General features: G+C 41.4%; 1 protein-coding gene across 9 annotated transcripts in view; it reads left to right on the top strand.

Annotated features, from left to right (window-relative positions):
* Window positions 1-21,566, top strand: part of NAV3 (neuron navigator 3) — a 426,597-nt gene that overhangs the window by 344,879 nt on the left and 60,152 nt on the right. For 7 of the 9 annotated variants that reach the window (XM_083463071.1, XM_083463073.1, XM_083463074.1 and 4 more), the window contains 4 exons: window positions 11,540-11,678; window positions 14,339-14,615; window positions 16,287-16,995; window positions 19,720-20,208. In XM_083463071.1, coding sequence (XP_083319197.1) covers window positions 11,540-11,678; window positions 14,339-14,615; window positions 16,287-16,995; window positions 19,720-20,208 — 1,614 coding nt within the window. The remainder of the gene's footprint in view (window positions 1-11,539; window positions 11,679-14,338; window positions 14,616-16,286; window positions 16,996-19,719; window positions 20,209-21,566) is intronic. The other 2 variants (XM_083463072.1, XM_083463075.1) reach the window with 1 other exon arrangement.

Here is a 21,566-nt window from a genome sequence, read left to right as displayed (position 1 = left end):
AAATGAATGCATTTGATAAGAACATAATGTTTAGATTCATTTTCTCCATTTTCAGTATGGTTTTTCAACTTATACTACCACATGCAAGCCACTAATTCTAATGCAGCCAATGTTAGGTTATTCATTGAGATGACAACAGTGCTAATGAAATACATTTTGCATTAATGGCTCAATTATAACACCAAAGATCACTTGGTTCCTGTTAAAACCACTGCCCCCCCCCACTGCAAATAGAGGCAAATAGTGAATTAGGTCTATACAATGGATTAAAATAAGAAAAAGCAGGCTATTCAACAATTTGGGAAATTACAGCTGTATTATATGATTTGGCCTCATGTGAATGTTAAGCTTTATGCAACATTTATATGTGGCTATATATTAGATTTATCTTCTATCCTGGTTTTATCCTACATATAGGTTGCAATTATCCCCTAATGGATCCTTATTATATATAGCAGTGGATGGACGTCCGATTCATTAGTCTTCTGTAAACTGACTATGTTCCCTCTTTCCTATCATTTTACTCTTCACTGAAAAATTCTGTAATGAGTTGACACATGTACAGTTTGCTTTTGCTGCAGCTTTTCATTTCATGCATTAATTTACAATAACTTTTGCCATCCATATCATGTGCATGGGCGTTTAATCATGGTGCAAGTTTCTGAAACATGCAAAAAAAAAAAACACCTGTTCCTTTTGTCAGTGCAAGGAACCCAATTTTTCATTGGAACTCCAGTTCATTTAAATTTATATTGCAATGAACAACTGACCGCTCTTGGGACTATAACAGAGGCCTTAAAAGAACAAACCAGAGAGGGGAGGAAAAGATAGAGATGGATGGATCTGTCAATTTCAGTTTCTCCCCCCCCCTCCCAGTTTTAAGTTCAGTTCTCCGTTCATTTTGCATCAGTTTCCACATCAGTACAGGTGCAGTACGAAGGCATGACTTCTTACAAACAGAGAGTAGACACTGCATGACATTTCACAGACAGAATTCGCATGTATGGGTAAGGCGACCCCTTAAGTAAACTGGTCTCAAGCCTTTAGAGATGATTTGGGCAGACACAAAGATAAAATACTTAATAGTGTAGTACTTACCGTGCTTTTCTGTGTATAAGACTATATTTTTTTCCTTTAAAAATCATGCTAAAAAGTTGTCGTCGTCTTATACATGGCTAGTGCATAGCGTGGACGTTTGATTGGTTGCTGCCATGGCTCTCAGTGGCTATTGTGCGTGTTATTGGTGGCTGCGTCAATGGGTGGTGTTGATTGGCGATGGGACAGATGGGAGGCGGATTTTGTAATGTGTGGGGGTGAGCGGTTTTTAGCCATCCCCCCTTTAAAAAGCTCAATACCCCTGGGTAATCTCCCCCCAAAAAGCTTGACCACTCTGTGCCATCTCCCCCCCATTTTCTTAAATTTCAGTCCCCCAAAATAGATGGAACAGTATGGTAGTTATCATTCAACTTAGCAGCAAAGTAGAATTGCTTACTTCTGTGCCTTGTATACTTCAAAGATGAGCAAAAATTGAATACATGACAGCATGCCATTTTCCCCCAGCATCAAGGTGCAGTTGTGGGGAAAATGGCACTCTCTAGCTATCACTGCCTAGTTACCAATTGTTGCTATGCTTCACTCAGCATGCTTACCTGAAAGGTGAGGCTGAAAGTGAACAACTGAAGGAAGGAGGGAGCAGAAAAACTACAAAAATAATTGTCTGTTTGAACTAGGAAAATGGGAAGCTGCCTTATACCAAATCAGATCCTTGGTGCATCCAGCTCAGGGCCATCTGTACAACTGGCAGCCCCTCTCCAGGATTTCGGGCAGGACTCATCTCCCTTGAGATGACCAGGGCCTAATCTGGGAGCTTTTTCATGCAAAGCAGATGCTCTACCACTGGCAATAATATTCCTGCAAAAAACCCTCACCTGGCTCAACAGTGAAGAGTGCTTCACATTTAATATACCTTGCAGTGCATTTACAAGCTAGCCTATATATGTATGTGTGTGTTTTAGCTGAAGGGGGGGGGGGGAAACAAGCTTCATTAAGCAGCGCCTTTTTAGTAAAAATCTTCACTCTTTTTCAAGTTCAATCATTTCAGGGAGATAAAACTAAAAGATGTGAAAGGATAGAGATATAGTAGTCTGGAAGCTTCCTCGTCCACAAACCCTGGTAATAAAAAACAACAACAGGAAAATCGAAATACTATCAAGGGATAATTTATATGGGGATGCCTGAGTTGGGCAGAATCTTAAACGCTTTTCCTGTGCTCTGAGAGAACCTATGATATGTGATGTAATTGATTTTTATAGCTCCTTCCCCAGAAAGCTGTATGGTGTTTGATGTTCCTGAAAGTTAGGTCATCAAATACTGCATGCCCATCTGGATCTCAGGTAGGAGCCCCCGACCTAGGCACTGATCATTCAAAAATCAATGGAAGTGAAGACAGCCAATTATGTATATAGATGGAAGGACATTTACAACAGGCATAGGCAAACTTGGCCCTCCAGATGTTTTGGGACTACAACTCCCATCATCCCTAGCTAACAGGACCAGTGGTCAGGGATGATGGGAATTGTAGTCCTAAACATCTGGAGGGCCAGGATTGCCTATGCCTGATTTACAATATCATTAACACAGCCACTTTTAAAATCATACGATCAAGGTGGCAAAAGTGATCCCTTCCCCGTTAGGTTTCAATATGGTTATGTATAGAAAAGGTTTAAGTAAATGATTCTGAAATAGATTATGATTAAATATGTTTAACATTTAGATTTAGAGGGGGAATTAGCTATTCTTGGAGATGTAGTGCTTGATTTCCTTTTTCCTTATTATATTCATGAGACTTTTTTTTGCAGACAGTGGCAGCTTTAATCAGTCTCTAGTATCCAACTGATAAAGTGATTTCCTTGGCTGCGTACTATCTGTTTTTTGTACAGCTCTGACCTTTGCATGTTAGATTGTTGCTGCTCTCAAGTGAGCTTTATACCATGCACACAGTTTCTTGCTCTCTTGGTTTAATTTATTATCTTCATCAAAATGCAGTGGCAATATTAAGTTCAGTCGTAGCGTTTGCTACATTCGTTAAACTTAGTGTTATCTGCTGCCTACCCAAACCATCACATTATCCTTTGCCACTCATAATTTCCCAAAGTTTAAAATTTAGATTACGGTTAATTGAACAATTATAGCTGCCCTCCTTGGAAATAGACACTTCCCAGCTCTAGCCAAAGGGCAGTATCAGGTATCCCCAAAGCTACTTCCATGTGTCCAGGAAGGAAATATGGGAGGTTAATGGAGATAACCGGAAGAGCAAAATTGTGTTGATCCAACCTGCAACCTTTTTTGAAATGAGCAGTTTTTTACATAGAACAATTGAATAATTTCTCATGGATTACATTCAACAATCAACAAACCAACTCCGGGGGGGGGGGGCAGTTGCCATTCCTACTCCCTTTCCCTATATTTGCCACTGTCTTGTTTCACCCTTGACCATTTTGAAAGCTCTGAACGGAGAAGATGCACAATTGCTGTTGCCAAGCAACCTTAATGACACTATTTTGTGCACCTCCAGATGGTGCAGTCCTGTACATCTCTGCTCAGAAGTAAGCTCCATTGAATTTCTGGGAAAGTGTGCTCACTGCATATATGACTGTCCATATATAAAGAAGAGGAGTGGTGTGCTGAGCTGGAGCCCTAGCAAGGATAATTTCTTGCCCAGGGGGAACTATTTTGACATGTTTATGTGCATGTGTTTGTGTGCGCGCCTTATATAGAAGAAGTGTTAAGGTAATGGGGTAGTGTGATCTTTGTCATGCAATGTGGTCCTCTGAGATGGTCAGGAGCATCAAACCAGGAGGGCTAGGACACTTGAGCAACAGCAGGAGCTAAGTCCACTATGTAGTAAAACAAGGCACTGAGGCAGCAGCTGCAGAACAATGTCATAAATTGCAATAAAGCTGGATATTGGAGCAAAAGATCTGAGCCTCCAGGCGTGGTAATGAAATAAGAGCGCATTGAAGCGAGAGCATCTTTGTACATCTTTTGCCCCAATTGAGGCCTGGAGTACCCAGGAGCCCAGAGGCTAATTCCTGAACCCTGCCTACCCGCACCTGAATGAAATACCTGGAAGGAACAGGATTCTATACTCTCAACATCAGATCCATCTCAGCCTCCTCGTGCTAAGGAAGTGGATATAAAGCTAAACACCTGGTCCAAATCGGATGGACACAAGGGCCAAATCTCTTCTGTGCACAAGAAATCTCTCCAGCCGTTCCGATGATTGTTACTCTCATCCTTTGCACAAAGCAGCCAGTTTTGCACCCTAATGTGAGTTTCTCTTGCCCTCTCCCAGGAACAGGTTTCTGTGACTGTGGCATGAAATCCAAAAAGGGCTTGTCAACACTTCCATTTATCCCATGCCTAGAAAGCATGGGTTTGAGCTGTTTTCCCCTTGCCTTGCTACTTTCCAAGGGAAAATGCATTCTTTAGTGCTAAATCAGAGCAAACGTCAGTCTGGGAAAGCAGCGGGGAGAGAGGAAGTATGGATGAGCCCTTAAAATTTGTTTCATGAGCATATGCCCGTCCCTGGATAGGGATATGTGTTTTGCATGAGGCTGTGCACCTTTCCTTTCTTACATTAGCCCTACATAGCTGTAGTAAGCTTCCATGGAACCAGACTATGCACATGTGTCTTAAGGCTGTGCTGTCGTGCTGAGAGGGAATAAGCAAGAGAGAATACAAAATCAACTTTCTGTTTTAGTGAAAGCAACCATTTTACACAAGGAGATTTCTGCTCATGTGATTTTGATGGTTACTTATAGACGAAGTTTGATGTGTAAACTGTTCACATGTATCATTTTTGCCCCTCTGGATGCGAGCAATTAAGTTTATCAGAATACTTTCATAGAATTATCCAGTGAACCATTTGCTGGTATGAACACACACACACACACTCAGACTCTTACTTCCAGAAAGTTTACATATCTTCTCTACAGAGTATTTTGATCCTCATAGCAATTATACTCACCTTCTCGATATATCTTGTTACAGTACACTACACAGATTTTAAAGAATAGATTTCTTTAAAAAAGAAAAAGAAAATACTGTAAGTATGGCTGTTAAAAGAAGAATTCAGTAATAAAATTATAAAAGGCATAGCCTGAAGAAATGTATTGCTTATCATCATTTAACCACATTAATATCTGGTTTCAATTATACCATGGTTTAATCTTTTGTACATAGATAATTCTGTGAATGCTTAATAGGGAATTTAACCAATGACAGAGAGTTATGGACAGAGCCTATGTACTGTATCAGAATGGGCAACATGTAGCCCCAATACTTCTCAGTCATTCAGCAAACCCAGGAACTGAATCCAGTTGTCAGAAGGTTTGTCATGCATGGCCAGCAGCTGAGTTGCTAACTGCCCAGAAATATGTTCTAGCTGGCCAAATTTTTGCTTTGGGACCAGTTCCCAATAGTAGCATTGACCCCACCCAGCATAATGAGCAACCCCCGGCCCCCTGACAAGCAGCAAGGCTGGCTTACCACATTTTGAAATAATGCACATTACAATTTAAAGAATGTCTGCATGTCTGCTACATTCGGTCTCTAAAATTATCCCTGTATCACTGGTTGATAGAAGCAAGGGCCATGGCTGTTTGTTTACTCACTAGTTATTAAAAATGGTGTGCACCTAGGGAAATAGACAAATTTTGCTCTCAACCTGCCCCAAACTGGTGGGCTCTGTCCCAAGAGTGGCAAGAAATCTGGGCTTCTTTGCCTCTTGTATAGTGGATTGGCTCAGGGATCCACCCACACAGGTTCCAGGTTTTAAAATTTATTTCCATAGCAGGCAGTCCTAGTAAATAGGCATTATATCTGTTTTCCGCAAACTGCTCACAGACCTTTAAGTCAGGGCAATTAAGCCTGCATACATGATTGTCTTATGCAAGCATATATTTTTGATTCTTATCCCGCCTCTAAACACTACAGAGAAGCATGAAACAAAGTGCAATTAAAATACAGTGGTGCCCCGCAAGACGAAATTAATTCGTTCCGCAATTTTTGTCGTCTAGCGAATTTTTCGTCTTGCGAAGCACGAAATCCCATAGGAATGCATTGAAAATCAATTAATGTGTTCCTATGGTCAAAAAAAGTCCAAACAAAGCCAAATTTGGTACAACAACAGTTTATTAACTGCTCTTTAAAGTCACACATACTGTAAAGAGCAGTTCAAAAACTGAAGGGAAAATAAATTAACTTTATAAACAAAACATGTCTTTGTTTTTAGACAAAGAAAACAAAGTCGCGAGACGTTTTCATCTTGCGAAGCAAGCCCATAGGGGAAATTCGTCTTGCGAGGCAAATCGAAAATGGAAAAACCTTTCATCTAGCGAGTTTTTTGTCTTGCGAGGCATTCGTCTTGCGAGGTACCACTGTACAGTAATCATTTAAATAGGATAATACGATGAAAAAAGGAGAGGACATTTATAACACTACACAAAAAACTTTAATATTTCATACATAGGAAGAGAAAGTAAGCAAATAAAATATATATCCAATATATATGGAGTATTGCTGCCTTCGTTTTTAAGCTCTTGCACAGACAGTTTTTGATAAACCAACAAATAGGTGCTTAGTTAAGTATTAAATGGGAAGAAGCAGAAAGTTATTTTACTTAATAACTGAAAACAAAGAATCAAGGTGACTTGCTCATTTGTGAGCTCCCGCATTTTGGCCTAAATTTAACTTGTGTTAATTAACTTGTCAGCACCTGTGTGTGAAAAATGTAAACACTCTCTTGGCTGCAAGCTGTATGTTTTGCAACTAAACAAAAAGCATCTGAGCGGTAATTTTAGCTGAAGTGTTGTTCCTGTGGGTTATTAATACATCACTGTAATTTCTTGATGGAATTTATTGATGGAATTCTTCCATTGTGTTTAACTTTGTGTATATGTGTGCTTGTGGTCTTCCATGGGCATCTGTATGGTTCGCCAATGCAAGAACAGAGTGCTAGACTAGGGGGAGTTGTGACCTGATCCAGCAGGTCTCTTCCTTTTGTGTGTGTGTGTGTGTGTGTGTGTGTGTGTGTGTGTGATACATATCTAGAGCTAAACATTTTTGAAATCCACTTAAATGTTATGCCACTAATCTGTTTTGAATATGATGAAGGATAATGAACAACATATTGTTTGCCACTTTTTAATATTTGAGAATCTAGGGGCAGTCTGTTTCATTTTGACTTCATTACCAATCCAACAGATAACTTTGTCAGATACCTGTAATACTCCAGTTGTACTCTTACTTCAAACAGAAATCAAAGTTAAAAAGTTTGACTCCCAATTAAAATTGAATCAGCAGATTAGTTGCTCCCATGCTGCTCTTGCAGAATATATATCTTATTTCAGGCAGAGAATTTTAAACCCTGGTTCTACATATTTGTTTACTACATGTGGTGACTCAGAAATATTTGAGGGGATAATTTCATGTGTAAAACAAGATGCCCTTTTATTGAATGGTAAAATGCCTCATTTTATTTTGTTGTATGTTTCCATTTTTCCTAAACCTACAGGGAAAGGTACCTTAAAGAGTAATAGATAGTGGTGGTTCCATTTGTTTATTCCTATTTTTTTCCTAGCCACATACAATTTAGCTGTGAAAATGGTGATGAAATATATTCTATGACCCTGAAGTTATAGGGAATTTATGCTTCAGTGGTTGCCATGCTTGAAAATGACAGGTAATGCATTACGCTTGCTGTGGAAAGGAAGGTAAAGTATGAGTCTAACGGCCTTCATAGGCATTTACCTATGAAGATAGAATAGCTGTTATAAACTTCTAGAAGGATTCATTGTGTAGTCTGACTTGTACAGACAGCGGCTTCATTTTTATGTAGTCTGTGCCATCTTGAATCTGACTAGACAGGGGTAGTGCTGCTGCTTTATGACTCATTAGCCGCCATGCCCAGGACTGAACACAAAAATGGTTGATGGATCGAACTTGGTGTCATGGTGATGAAGGCAGTCTTCGCAATTGATGTTTAATGGTATATTACAGAGAGGTTTTCTCAGTAAAATGCTCCAATTATTTTCTTATCTGTCTACCTTAACGAGCTAGAAATAATTCATAAGGAAGTTAGTGAATCAGTTATAAAGTCCTTTTCCTGCCCTAATTCAACTCGATGTCTAAATTTAGGTTGTTATTTAATGAGCAAAGCTGCTTATGAGGCCAGACTCCCAAGATTCTTCACCTTTCTATTGATCCGTAAAAGAACACATTTACCTCTGTCAATTGTGTACTGTATAGTTCTAGAATGGCAAAACCGCTTAACACCTGACCTTCAAAACTTGTAGGTGTTTATCTTAAAGGTGTTTTCACAAGTGATGGTAAAAAAAAAGCCTATTCATATCTAGATAAATGTGCCACTTGAAAATACTAGCTCAGGATAGAAGGTGGGGAAAAAGCTAATTTAAAATCAGCCTCACTTATAAAGTGGGAAAATGGGAAAAGGTGATTTAAAGTACACGAGGAACCTTTTTGTCTGTGGATTCAGAATTCTTCCCCCTATCTGCTACTTCTCTCCCTTCCCTAAACTGTAGTTCATTTCCTAAAACAGGGATGACATGGCTAACCCTTTTTGGGCTGAGGGCCACAAAGATCCAGGGCAAACCTTTTGGGAGCCACATGTCAAAGTGGGTGTGGCTGGAGTGTAAAGCTAGGTGTGGCCAAAGTTTAAAAGTGAACATAACCAAAGCCAAAATTCCTCTCTCCCTTATTTATTGATTCAATATGTTATCAATAATTAAATTTACTGAGCTATATGCACTCCACCCCTTATTCTGTTAAATCCTTCTGCTGTTCCATTTTAGATTCCCACACTCCCTTCCCTCCTTATTCCATGTTAAATCAACTCATTTGTGCCCAATAATTGGGGTGGGGGTGATGGTGGGGAAGGAGTGGAGCAATGGGTATTTCTTCACTTCCTACCTGCAAATGAAAGGAGACAGTTTCCTCCAATCTCCTCCACTGAAAAAACCCCTCAGATTGTCAAAGACAGGTGGAGTTTTCCTTGCGAGCTTTCCCTCCCCTAGAAAAACTCTCCTCATTCTTACTTGATGGAGAATTCCACTGCATTGCTCCAGAAGCATCTACTACTGTGCTATTCAAGGCAGAAAGCCACAGTGAATCAGGACAGAAGGCAAAAGCGTTGCTATTCACCATTGTCTGTTGAGCAAGGTGTTGGAGAGATCCACATCACCAACGTTGCTCTAGTCTTGAGTGGAGAGGTTTGAAAACTCTTTGCTCACACTAGCACCCTGAGAGGGCTCAACAGACCACCTGCTGCTTAGCATCACCTCCTGCTCACATTTGCATCAGTGCAGCAGCTATATTGTTGGAGGGCATCAGTAATTGCTTCATGCACAGATATGGCCTGTGGATTAGCCCACCCCCTGGTCTTAAAATGCAGCTATCCCTCTTCCAGGCTCCATTACCAGAGGTCAGCATAGCTGTAAAGAAATCAGCTATAGGCAGGTTTGCTGCCGAGGAAGACGTAGGAAGGCTTGCCTGTGTGTGCTTTTTATACTTTTAAATTGCACCCTGCCCCTGCTTTACATGTGACTGCTCAAATTCACATCTTCCTCCATGCAGTTTGGTCCATCAGATGAGAATGAAGTGCTTGAATTGAACTTCTGATGACCTAACCCAGTGATAAGTTCATTGCATGAGTTTCAGAGAAAGCCGATTAAATCTAGCAAATATAGCAAACAAAATTAATGGCACTCTCTAATTTGAGATAATTATTTTATCTGGCAGGCAGTTGCTTAGGGAAATTCTTATTTAAGATAATGGCATGTTTCCGATTACACATGGACATTATCATTGACATGATACGGCAGCAGTGAAGAGTCTAAACATTTATTGTAAAAAACCATGAAGTCGCTTTGATTTTTTTTTAAACAGCAGTTGTTAAACATTCCTCAAATGATTGAGTTTCTGCCTGCAGAAGTCTTTCTAATCGCTCAGCTCCATCATGTCTGGCCACCTCACACCTCACCCCACCAGCTTCTTTTAATAGATTGGGGAGGGTGTACTGTTTATGCAACAGCTGTGAGATGAAGCAACAGCTGCATTTGCTTACACATCAAGAAGTGTCACAGAAAAAGCTAATGTGGTACACTCAAGTGAAAAACAGCTTTTTATAGTGTGGTGGCTCTCTTTCTTGATGTGGGGGTCTGCAGATGGTAAAACGCCTGCCATGACTGTGCAATTCAACTAAAAATCTGGCTGACCCAACTCCATTTATCTAGCAGCTCAACATCTACTTTTAATGGTCACCTCTTACTTAAACTAAAACTTGGACACAGCCCAGAATTGTTTTTGAAGTGTGCTACTGAATTATTATTATTATTATGGGGGGGGATGTCTACAGAGAGTATGGAAAGCCTGGATACAAATACTCTCAGATCCTCTCAAAACTGAGTACTAAAGATAATTAAAGCCTTAATAGGTGGTTTTGAACCTGGGGCAGAAAGTAATCAATAGACAAGGGAATTGCTCAGCGGCCAAAGTACTGTTGCAATTTATTCATTCAATTTATGTCCTACCACATGCTATAAAATACAAAAAAAGCGCCCCAGGGTAACTCACAACAAATAAATGTGAGATTTCAAAGCAATCTTGGTGGCTCCTGTTTGGCAAACATCTGAGGAATTTTGAAGAAAGCAATAGGAATCTCATGAAAAGTAGCAAATTTCTGATAGGGAAATTTCTGCTTATCTGGGATGGACAGAGCAGGGGGTGGTTGTCACTCCCCTGTGTAGTTGGCAGCCTTCACTACATCAATCGGTCACAAGCTGTGCAGGCTTGCTGAAAACGTGCAATGGATTTACATCAAGGATCTGCATCCAATCATTGCTCCCTGACACACGTCCACTGCATATCCTCCCATTTTTGCAATCATGCTTTCCTCCTTCAGGCATTGTTGGTGTTGGCTAGACAGGGTGGACAAACTTCAAACCTAATCTGAGATCTAAAACACGAATCGGGCTTGACAGTTGGTTAGAGTACATCCAAAAGAAATATTTCTTTTCTTTTTCCCGGGAAACCCGTAGAAGTGCTTCAAGCTTAATAATAAAACTAAGGCCAGAAATTCAGGCCGGTGTAATGAATTTCACTTGGCAGTGTTCCAAAGGTGATTGCAACGAACCATGAAGCGACCAGCTCTAACAACATATATATATACCTGGCCCTGCTAAAAATTGAAATTGCATTTTTTGAATGGCTTCCTGATGGAGTTGCTATCAAGGCATATATATTTTTAGCAAGAAATGAATGGTTAATTAAAAACACCTAGAAAATGATACAATGTCATGTTTAATTTCTAAGGTATTGTTTAATTTCTAACCTCTTTTTTTGGTGGTGGTGGGGAAATGGTGAACTAGCTGATTTCTATTTGCATTTTCTCATCAAGGTGTGAACAGATGACATACTCATCTTCTCTTTCTTTCTCTCCCCCGCCTCCACCTGCCTGCAGCTGGGATGACAGCAGTTCAGTTAGCAGCGGCCTCAGTGATACTTTGGATAACATCAGCACAGATGATCTGAACACAACATCATCGGTCAGCTCTTATTCCAATATTACTGCCTCTTCAAGAAAGAATGCACATACCCATGTAGGTGTTGACATTTTCTGCCCTGTCTAGCACTGGCAGCCTGATGAATCCAGGCCACTGCTTAGGGGCTTTATTGCTTATTTTTCCATTTCACTATTGCACACACACATTTTTTCCCCCTTTTCCAAATGTCCTTTTTATTTATTTTTGCAGGGTGGTTTGTTTTTCTTTGTTTGCAACAACCGCAATCCTCCTAAGCTTCTCCCAGCACAATTTGCAAATATAATTATGCAAATCTGATGACACAGTGACGTCATAAAACCACAATGAAACAGTTAATTGAATACAAAGACAAACAAGCACCAACTTCTGTGCATGTATCTTCGTGTACCAAAGAGGAAGACCTGTTTCCTCATCAAGGGCCTGTGGAGAGTCATAAACTCTGCTGGAGTTTAATGGCACTATCACATTTTCTATTGCTCACAGCTTGAAATTTTTAGGAACTCAGAGAAGTTCTGTACTTTATTCTGATGAGGAGGGGGTGGTTTAAAGGTAAAGTGTCATGCTATTCGTGATTATCACACCCCTTTTATAAATGCAAGCGCCATGTGTAAGGATACAGATTGCAGCCCGGCTATTTTAAAGAGCTGTTGTGCCCTATGTTGGCCTATTGGCACCTAATGAGAGCCACATTTCAGTCAAGCCAGTTATTGCAGCACTGACAACTTTGGTAAGCATATTGCAAACTTTTGACACATTTGAATTTGCTTCTTGTTTTCTGTTTTTGGCGCATGAGCCCAAGACATGAAATCAAGCTAAAGAGACCCTGTTCATTGTTGCTGTTTTAAAGGCAATGGAAAGAAGTCACCTTATCGGTTTGAGCTTATAACTTTATTCTAACAAGACTCCTGCCCCAGACCTCAGGCAAGCTCTACATGCGCCTGGTTATAAGCAGCATTTGGTAACGGCCACAATTGGTACCAATTGTTGCAAATTATTATCAGCTGGCTATTGTAAGTGACGCGGGTCACTTGTAAGAGGGACACATGTGGCGCTGTGGGTTAAACCACAGAGCCTAGGACTTGCCGTTCAGGTTGGCGGTTTGAATTCCCGCAACAGGGTGAGCTCCCATTGCTCGGTCCCAGCTCCTGCCAACCTAGCAGTTCGAAAGCATGTCAAAGTACAAGTAGATAAATAGGTACCGCTCCGGCGGGAAGGTAAATGGCGTTTCAGTGCGCTGCTCTGGTTCGCCAGAAGTGGTTTACTCATGCTGGCCACATGACCCAGAAGCTGTACGCCGACTCCCTCGGCCAATAAAGCGAGATGAGCGCCGCAACCCCAGAGTCGTCCACAACTCGACCTAATGGTCAGGGGTCCCTTTACCCTTTACCTTTACTATTGTTAGTGAATGCGGTGCGAAGGACATCCTCTGTAGATGCCCCAGTTTTTCATAGGCCCAGCATCCATATGCAGAAGATTCCCATACGCGGCAGAAGGCTGCCACCTTCTCACCCCACCGTATGTGCATATAGGCGCATGGCGAGATGGTACAAGATGGTATTAGGGGGAAATGGGAAAGCTGGACACACACCCCTGTTTGCACCACCAACCTCCATGGCACGTGAGTGAATTTAACTGAGTAGAGTAGGAGATCTGATCCTCCATTCCAACTAACAGCCGGTTGTGCAACCTGCCCATGCGCACCTGTAGGTAGAGGAAGGTGGCACTTAAGGATATCCTCTCCATGCAAGGTCTATGCCTGCATGGTCTGTATTGTGCCCTCTGGGTTGTGAATACTGAAGGCAACAGCTTTGATTCAGAAATTCAGGAGCACGTTCTGAGGTTCAAATGCGCCTATGTGGAGCTGTCCTCAATGCCTCCATTCTTGTAGTAGTCCTGGCACCTGCTGAGCTCCATGGAAGCTTGCTTTGGGGTGGAAGGCTGCAGCAGTACACCCAGATACATTTACTTAGTGGTATTACTTAGCATTTACTTAGCATAATAGGCTTATGCTAATAAGATTCCAGGTTAACTCGTTATGTAATTCTAAGTCCATTGGGCCAGTGTCGTCATGCCAAGATTTGGGTGTTGGAGTCTGGAAAAATCTGGAACAAGAGGTTATTCATTTTTAATGTTCTCTAGCTTTCCATTTTATGGGGGCCATTGTCTTAGGGTCTCTTAGGCAATGTTGATGTTCTAATCCAGGCTTTCTCAACCTCGGTCCTTCAGATGTTTTGAGACTACGATTCCCATCATCCCCGATCAATGGTCCTGCTAGCTAGGGATCATGGGAGTTGTAGGCCAAAAACATCTGGAGGGCCGAGGTTGAGGAAGCCTGTTCTAATCAAGGGGATTCAGGCAGATATGGAAGCGTCAGACAAACACTGCTTCTTTTGGATAGGGTTTTTTTAAAAAAATAAAATAAAATAAAATAAAAATTAATTGACATTTACAAACCAGTGTTGCTTCAAGCTAATAACATTTGAGACATCTCCCTGAAATGACACCATTAGTGCCAGCAATATAAGTAGTGTTGTTGTTCGTAAAATTAGTGGAGGAAAGCTTCTCAGAGAGACTATTAAGCAGTTGGAGCTAGGGAAGAAAGATGTTAAAGTGAATCTTTGTTTCCTCCTCCTAATCCCTGCACTCTCATGCCGTAATGAAAGAAAATAAAAGCCAGACAATTACTGAGTAATTTTCATGTTATCAATTCCTCATAGCTGAAGACTGATTCAGAGAAACGTTCAGTAACAGATGGCGAACCGTGGGGCAGCAGCGAGGAACTGAAGAAACCAGAGGAAGATTTTGACAGCAACATTGACGGCAGTGGCAAATGGAAGAGCCATCCCTCTGGAGCGCTTGAAGATGCTGAGAAGGGGGGCCAGAAAACCTCTCTGTCTGTCTCTCAGACTGGCTCCTGGAGAAGAGGCATGACCGCACAAGTAGGAGCAGCGCCATCTAGGCACAAAACAGGAACAAGCACTCTCAAGACGCCTGGTAGGAATGGGCATCATCAGAAACTGAACTTGCAGTCGGTTGTGCAACTTGCTCCAAGTTATTGTTCTCATTCATAAGACCCTGAGAACGGGTTAGGGAAATTTCCACATGACATCTTCTCTTTTTGAGTAGAAAGAGGCAGCTATAGAGTTCTAGAGAGAATTAGAGTTGCTATTCAGATAATTGCTAAGCGTGAGATGTATGAGTTGGGCTGGTATTTCAGATACACTTAGCATTCACTATGCAATAAGGAAGGTTCAGCCTTTGTGAAAGATTACTTTAAAATAGCACTATGCATGTTTGTGTTAGTAATGAGTGACTAAAAATTGATAGATGAATGAAATGAAAATCAATAGACACATTTTAGTTCGTTGGACACCACATCTGAAACCTGCAATTATTCCTAAGTAATAGGCTTGAGGAGTTTCCAACAGCTTTTAGTACAAGCTATAAGGCTACGCCAACCAAATTTAGCTAAGTGTTATTATTAACTGCAAACAGCTAATAATAGTTGCATGTGTCGGGATAGACAATAACAATGAATTTTAATGTGAGTGGTGATGAATATATTATAATTCGGTATGCTTGTTTCACAATGCTTGGAATTACAAGCATACACTATTTTACAAGTCATAGGAAGGATTCCAACTTACCAATGCAATACAATTAAAGAAAGCAGATCGGCTCTTACTTCACATTAATAGGTTCTGGGCCAAAACTAACGAAGCCAATTTCAACAAAAATAAATAAAGCATTATGTACTTAGGAAGCAAAAATCAGGTACAGAAATACAGAATAGGTGACACCTGATTTAACAGCAGTGCAAGTGAAAAGCATCAAGGGTTTTTAGCAGAATACTTGTAATTCTAGGTTACATCATCTAAATTATAAGTCCGGATCAGAAGTAGCAATAGTGCCATTCTGTTTTTCCTTATACGGCGTTTCCATGCATTCTGGTTTCCGCCACGGTGTTCTGTTGCACCAGAAGCCGTTTAGTCATGCTGACCACATGACCACATGTCTGTTGGCAAACGCAGTCTCCCTCGGCCTGAAAGTGAGATGAGCGCCGCAACCCATAGTTGCCTTTGACTGGACTTAACCGTCCAGGGGTCCTTTACCTTTACCATACAATATTAATAGCAAATGAATTCTGGCTCAAAGCAAACGTATATTATTCGAGGGGAAAGGTGGTATAGGCATCTGATTGGCCACTGTGAGTAGTTCAGAACTCCACCTAAATTGAGTTTAACTGAACTCTCTGATGAAATGGTCTCCATAGGTTCTGACTTCTTCCAAACATCCTGACAGGGTCTTGTGAATTTGTGTATATGGGTTTAAAAACTGAATCAGTTCATTGCTGTACGTGGATGAGTGAAGTATGCAGACATCTATGCTCCATTTAATGTTAATAATGGGGAAGTATGGCAGGGGGGGAAATGTAGTTCAGTGAATCAACCAGAATATCTTAAGCGATCTATGGCCATTGACAAAATGAGTACATTGCATGGTGGAATTCTGCCTGGCAGTTTTACACACCTCTCATCCTGAAATGCCAAACCACTTCTCTCTTACAAAATCCATAAAAAACCTATCATTCTACATATTTGCATGTTTTACTGAAAATGTACTGCTGCAGATATGAATTACTACAAAAACTCTGCTTTCTGTTAGGAAAAACAGATGATGCAAAGGCTTCAGAAAAAGGAAAAACTCCCCTCAAAGGAGCTTCTATCCAGCGCTCACCTTCAGATGCAGGGAAAAGCAGTGGTGACGAGGGGAAAAAGCCACCCTCGGGCATTGGCAGATCAACAGCTACCGGTTCCTTTGGTTTCAAGAAAGCTGGGGTTGGCTCTTCAACCATAATCTCTGCAAGCGGTGCAACCATAACAAGTGGATCGGCTACCTTGGGGAAGATGCCCAAATCTGCAGCTATTGGTGGGAAGTCCAATGCAGGGAGGAAAACCAGCCTAGATGGCTCACAGAATCAAGACGACGGCGTGCTGCACGTGAGCTCAAAGACTACCCTGCAGTACCGAAGTTTGCCGCGTCCTTCGAAGTCAAGCACAAGTGGGATTCCTGGCAGAGGCGGACACAGGTCAAGCACCAGCAGCATCGACTCCAACGTGAGCAGCAAGTCTGCAGGGGCCGCCGCTACCAACAAACTGAGGGAACCTACGAAGATTGGCTCAGGGCGCTCCAGCCCTGTCACCATCAACCAGACAGACAAAGAGAAGGAAAAAGTGGCCGTTTCTGATTCTGAGAGTGTGTCGCTGTCCAGCTCTCCAAAATCAAGTCCAACCTCAGCCAGTGCCTGTGGAACACCAGGCCTCAGGCAGCCAGGTTCAAAATATCCAGACATTGCCTCGCCCACATTCAGAAGGTAAGGGGTTTTCTGTGAAATGGCAATGTTATGCTCGGCCCACTGCCCAGAGAGTCGAGAAGTTCCAGAGGAACAGCATGCCACATGGGCCTGGTTTCTTTTGGAATGAGATCACTGAAGACTTGGGGGCATTTGTGATATTTTAGTGTATTTACAGGCTGACCATAGGTTCATTCTCTCCAAACCTACAATCTGCCACCTGTGTACCAGGGGGTCTGGACTCAGCTTGTTTTTGTGTGAGGGGAAGTGCCATAGCTCAGTGGTAGAACATCTGCTTTCCATTCAGAAGCTCTCAGGTTCAATCTCCAACATGGCCAGGTAGTGCTGGGAGAGGACCCTGCCAGAAATCCTGGAGTGCTGCAATATTGAGCTAGATTGTCAGAATCAGTATAAGGCAACTTTCGGTCCTCCCCACATTGATACCTAGCCCATCGCTTATACTGTGGTACCTCGGGTTAAGTACTTAATTCGTTCCGGAGGTCCGTTCTTAACCTGAAACTTCTTAACCTGAAGCACCACTTTAGCCAGTGGGGCCTCCCGCTGCTGCTGCGCCACCAGAGCATGATTTCTGTTCTCATCCTGAAGCAAAGTTCTTAACCCGAAGTACTATTTCTGGGTTAGCGGAGTCTGTAACCTGAAGCGTATGTAACCTGAAGCGTACGTAACCCGAGGTACCACTGTAATCAGACGAGACCCCTTTTTTCATCTGTAAGTATGAACTGAACAAGTTTTCTTTAAGCAACTGATATTAATATTGGCCTCATATTCCACTATTTATTCTGTTTCCTTCCCGAGAATTCTACAGAGCAAGCACAGACTTATACTCTGCTTCCCGCAATCACCTCCGGCTCTCGGAAGTGATGTTTTATATTTAGATAAGTGAACACCGGTCCGTTCTGATTCTGCAATAGAAATGCGAATATTTATTTCTCAGATAAAGTAACCCCTAGGAAGGTTCTGGAGTACAAGTGCAGAGCCTTTCAAGTAGGCATCTGAGAGAACCATCATGGCTGTGAAGTGAAAAGCAGGCGATGAGAACCACCTCCCATCCCCACTGGCATTCCAACCCATGAACTTTGATTGCTAAATCATTTGAAAATCAATAAAGCTCTATGCTGTGTGCGTCCCTCTCTCTAAAGCTCCATACAGCAGCATCCTGGTTGTGTCCTCTTTAGAGACTCTGAAGAGTGTCCATCAGGGAGGAAATAATTGGGGCAGGGCCTAAATCCAGTCATTAACAGCAGATTGATGCTATTCCAGGTGGCTAACTCAGGGTGCAACAGCATAGCTGGGGTTGGGAAGTTTTGCTTGTAGCAACTGTTAGCAAATGCAGTTTTCCCATCCAGCCAGGAATAGCACCCACATACATAGGGCTGGAAGTGGGACCTGGAGGAACTGAAACAATGTGATTTTTATAGGTAGTGGCCGAGAAGGGCATATCGGAGACAGCTTGGTATTCCTTTAACAAACTGAAAGGCTTCCTGATGAGGGATTATTAAGGAATAAATGTCACTCTGACTATAATTTTTCTGATTGTAATTTTTCCTGGATAGCTAATGGATGCAGATGAGGAAACTGAATTTCATTAACTATATATTTTGCAAATTGTTTTTAAAATGTTCTGGGTTGTAGTCAGCTAACTTTTACTCAGAATAGACACAATTTAATGAATGGGCCTACTAGGCCATCGATTTCAATGGGTCTACACTGAGTAAAGCTGGTTTGAATACAACCCATTGGTTTTGGATCTTCTAATATTGTAACAGGATTTTCAGTAGGAACTAAAGGGGAGGGGGTGCAAAATAAAATCCATCATTCTATTTTACACTGCTGGTGGCATCCGAACATCAGCGTTTACTGATCTTAGCAACTTTGCACTATACATCATACCATAAATCTTAGGAATCCAAGCCTATTTCTTTTCTGAAACAAAGTCAATGCTGCCCTCTTGTGGCTAATTGCCAGCACAATGCTTTTGCATAAGAGTTATCAAATATACTATTTTGGTTGCTATGGTTTTTATCATAAACGTTATGCCAGTTGCTTTTTGTTTCCTTTTAGTACACTGCACTGTAAATCTAGAAAACCCTTTGCATAAGGTGATGCAGAATATTTCAGACCCCGCAGAAACAGAAATTGTCATAGCCTTAACTGTATATCCAAAACTTAAAATAGTATTTCTCCACCCCCACCCCCACACACAATTGCAAAATCTTTTCACACATACGCAGATAGGGAACAGACCTCAAATTAGCATCTTGCATGTCGTATAAGTATAATTACTTCTTTAAAAATAAAAAAAAAAGATTTTGAAATGGGGGGGTCCAACTATTTACAAGGCTGTCCAGCCCATGCTGTGCTAATTTAAAAACAAATGTCCTAACTACTGAAGATTTTGTGCTAACCACTGGATTTGGGTGAAAGTTTAATCTTTTTACGCAATCTCATCACACAGGGCTGTTGTGCTTTTCATCTCCCTGGGAAGGTCTGTTTCCTCTCAAAAGACAAATCTTGGAATTAATGCTTTTGAAACAGTAAAATAAAGTATGTCCAAGGGCTTAAGCGGATTTGATTGTGAGAAGCAATTGGGGGGGGGGGGGAAGAGAAGGGCCTTATATTAGCTGTTTTCATTATTCCCGTGCCTTGGCTTTCAGAGCATTATTACGTGAAAATTTGGCTTTTCCAAATAACACTTTTGTTTCTTTCCTTTGTTTTTTCCTGTAGGTTGTTTGGTGCCAAAGCAAGTGGCAAAACTGCCCCTGCACCAAATACAGAAGGTGCCAAATCCACATCTGCAATGCCCAGCCCTAGTACCACGTTAGCTCGGCAAGGCAGCCTGGAATCTCCCTCCTCAGGTACAGGTAGCATGGGCAGTGCAGGTGGGCAGAGTGGCGGCAGTAGCCCTCTCTTCAGCAAACCCTCGGACCTGAATACAGATGTTGTAAGTTTAAGTCACTCCTTGGCTTCTAGCCCGGCGTCAGCCCACTCTTTCACGTCAGGTGGTCTTGTGTGGGCTGCAAACCTGAGTAGTTCCTCTGCTGGCAGTAAGGACACGCCAAGTTACCAGTCAATGACTAGCCTCCACACAAGCTCTGAATCTATTGACCTCCCTCTCAGCCACCATGGCTCCCTGTCTGGATTGACCACAAGCACTCAAGAGGTTCAGAGCCTGCTCATGAGAACTGGAAGTGTGAGATCTACCCTTTCAGAAAGGTGAGTTGGCCATGGAGAGAAGTATTTTGATAAGGGTCATAAGATAGGCAAGGGAAATGGAAGCAGCCAGAAGCATGGCTTTAGAAATATATCCTCAAATCAAAACCAACAATGTAAGAGGGTAGGGGAGGAAAGGAAAGTAAAATAACTGGAAACGCTCCTTGTAGAAAGCTCTGCAGTACTTCCAAAGTCTTTATGCTCAGTAGAACAGATGATTCCATTGAGGGCTTTCATTAGAGGCAGTTTTAGGGTACTTCAAGCGGGGCAGCCACTTAGAGCACCATTTTGCAGGGAGCACCACATCAATGCTGCAGAACAGAGCAGAGGGTGCCGAATTTTAGTGTTGCACAGGGTGCCGCTGAAATTTGAGAACCCAAAGCCCACAACTGCTTCATATCTGCGACATTTTTTGCTATATTTATTCTGAAGTAATTTAGTTTACACCTGGGAAATTACCATCAGTTCCTATGTGTATGTTAGGTTACAAATACTTGCAGCTACAAAAACAACAACAACCACTTCCATATTTATTTGACCCAGAGACTGAAAGGAGGGAAAGTGTGCATTGGGCAGACACAATAAACTAGAGCCAACAAAAAAGAAACCATCTTCTACACTCTGGAAAACATTCCAATCAAGATTATGCTGGTAGTTGGTATATCTAGGAAGAGTAACATGAAAATCAAACCACAGATTTATAAATTAAATAGTGACACTATTTCTCTAAAATCTATTCAATTTATAATTTGAAAAAAAAACTTAGTCTGAAGTTACAAAGTGAGGCATGAAACTTTCTAAAACATTTAAACATTTTAAAAGGTTAATAGTTTCCATAGCATCAAAACTTTAAACTGGCCATTAAGCACTCCAACTTATATTCTCCTATCTGTATAACAATGATTTTGAGTGAATCTGAGTATAACGCAGTCAGTGTACCTATGCAGAGAGTAAATGCTATCACATTAAAAATACAAATTGATAGGCAAATGTTCACAGGTAGCCATTGTGATGCACTATAAAAAAGCACTTCATAGGCATTATCTTCTTATTTATTTATTTATTTAGTTTTATTTATACGCCGGCCAAGACTGGGTTCAGGGCAGCTAACATCAGGTATAAAAACAATTGATTAAAATACAACTTAAAAACAAGATTAAAATACTACTTAAAATGCAGCCTCATTTCAGTCAAAGCCCAGATAAAAAACTGTTTGGGGGGAGAAAATGTCAAATCTTCACCAAGGGCAACTAATCTGACTTCCTTCTGGGACCTCTAGAGTGTTGCTATTTATGGACCTTAAGGTCCTCCACAGGGCATACCAGGAGAGGCAGTCCTGTATAATAAGATAATAAGGCACA

This window comes from Podarcis liolepis (genome assembly GCF_965112155.1).
Source record: "Podarcis liolepis genome assembly, chromosome: 10".
Taxonomy (NCBI): Eukaryota; Metazoa; Chordata; class Lepidosauria; order Squamata; family Lacertidae; genus Podarcis; species Podarcis liolepis.
The sequence above is the reverse complement of the archived record's forward strand: the minus strand, read 5'-3'. Positions and strand labels throughout refer to the sequence as shown.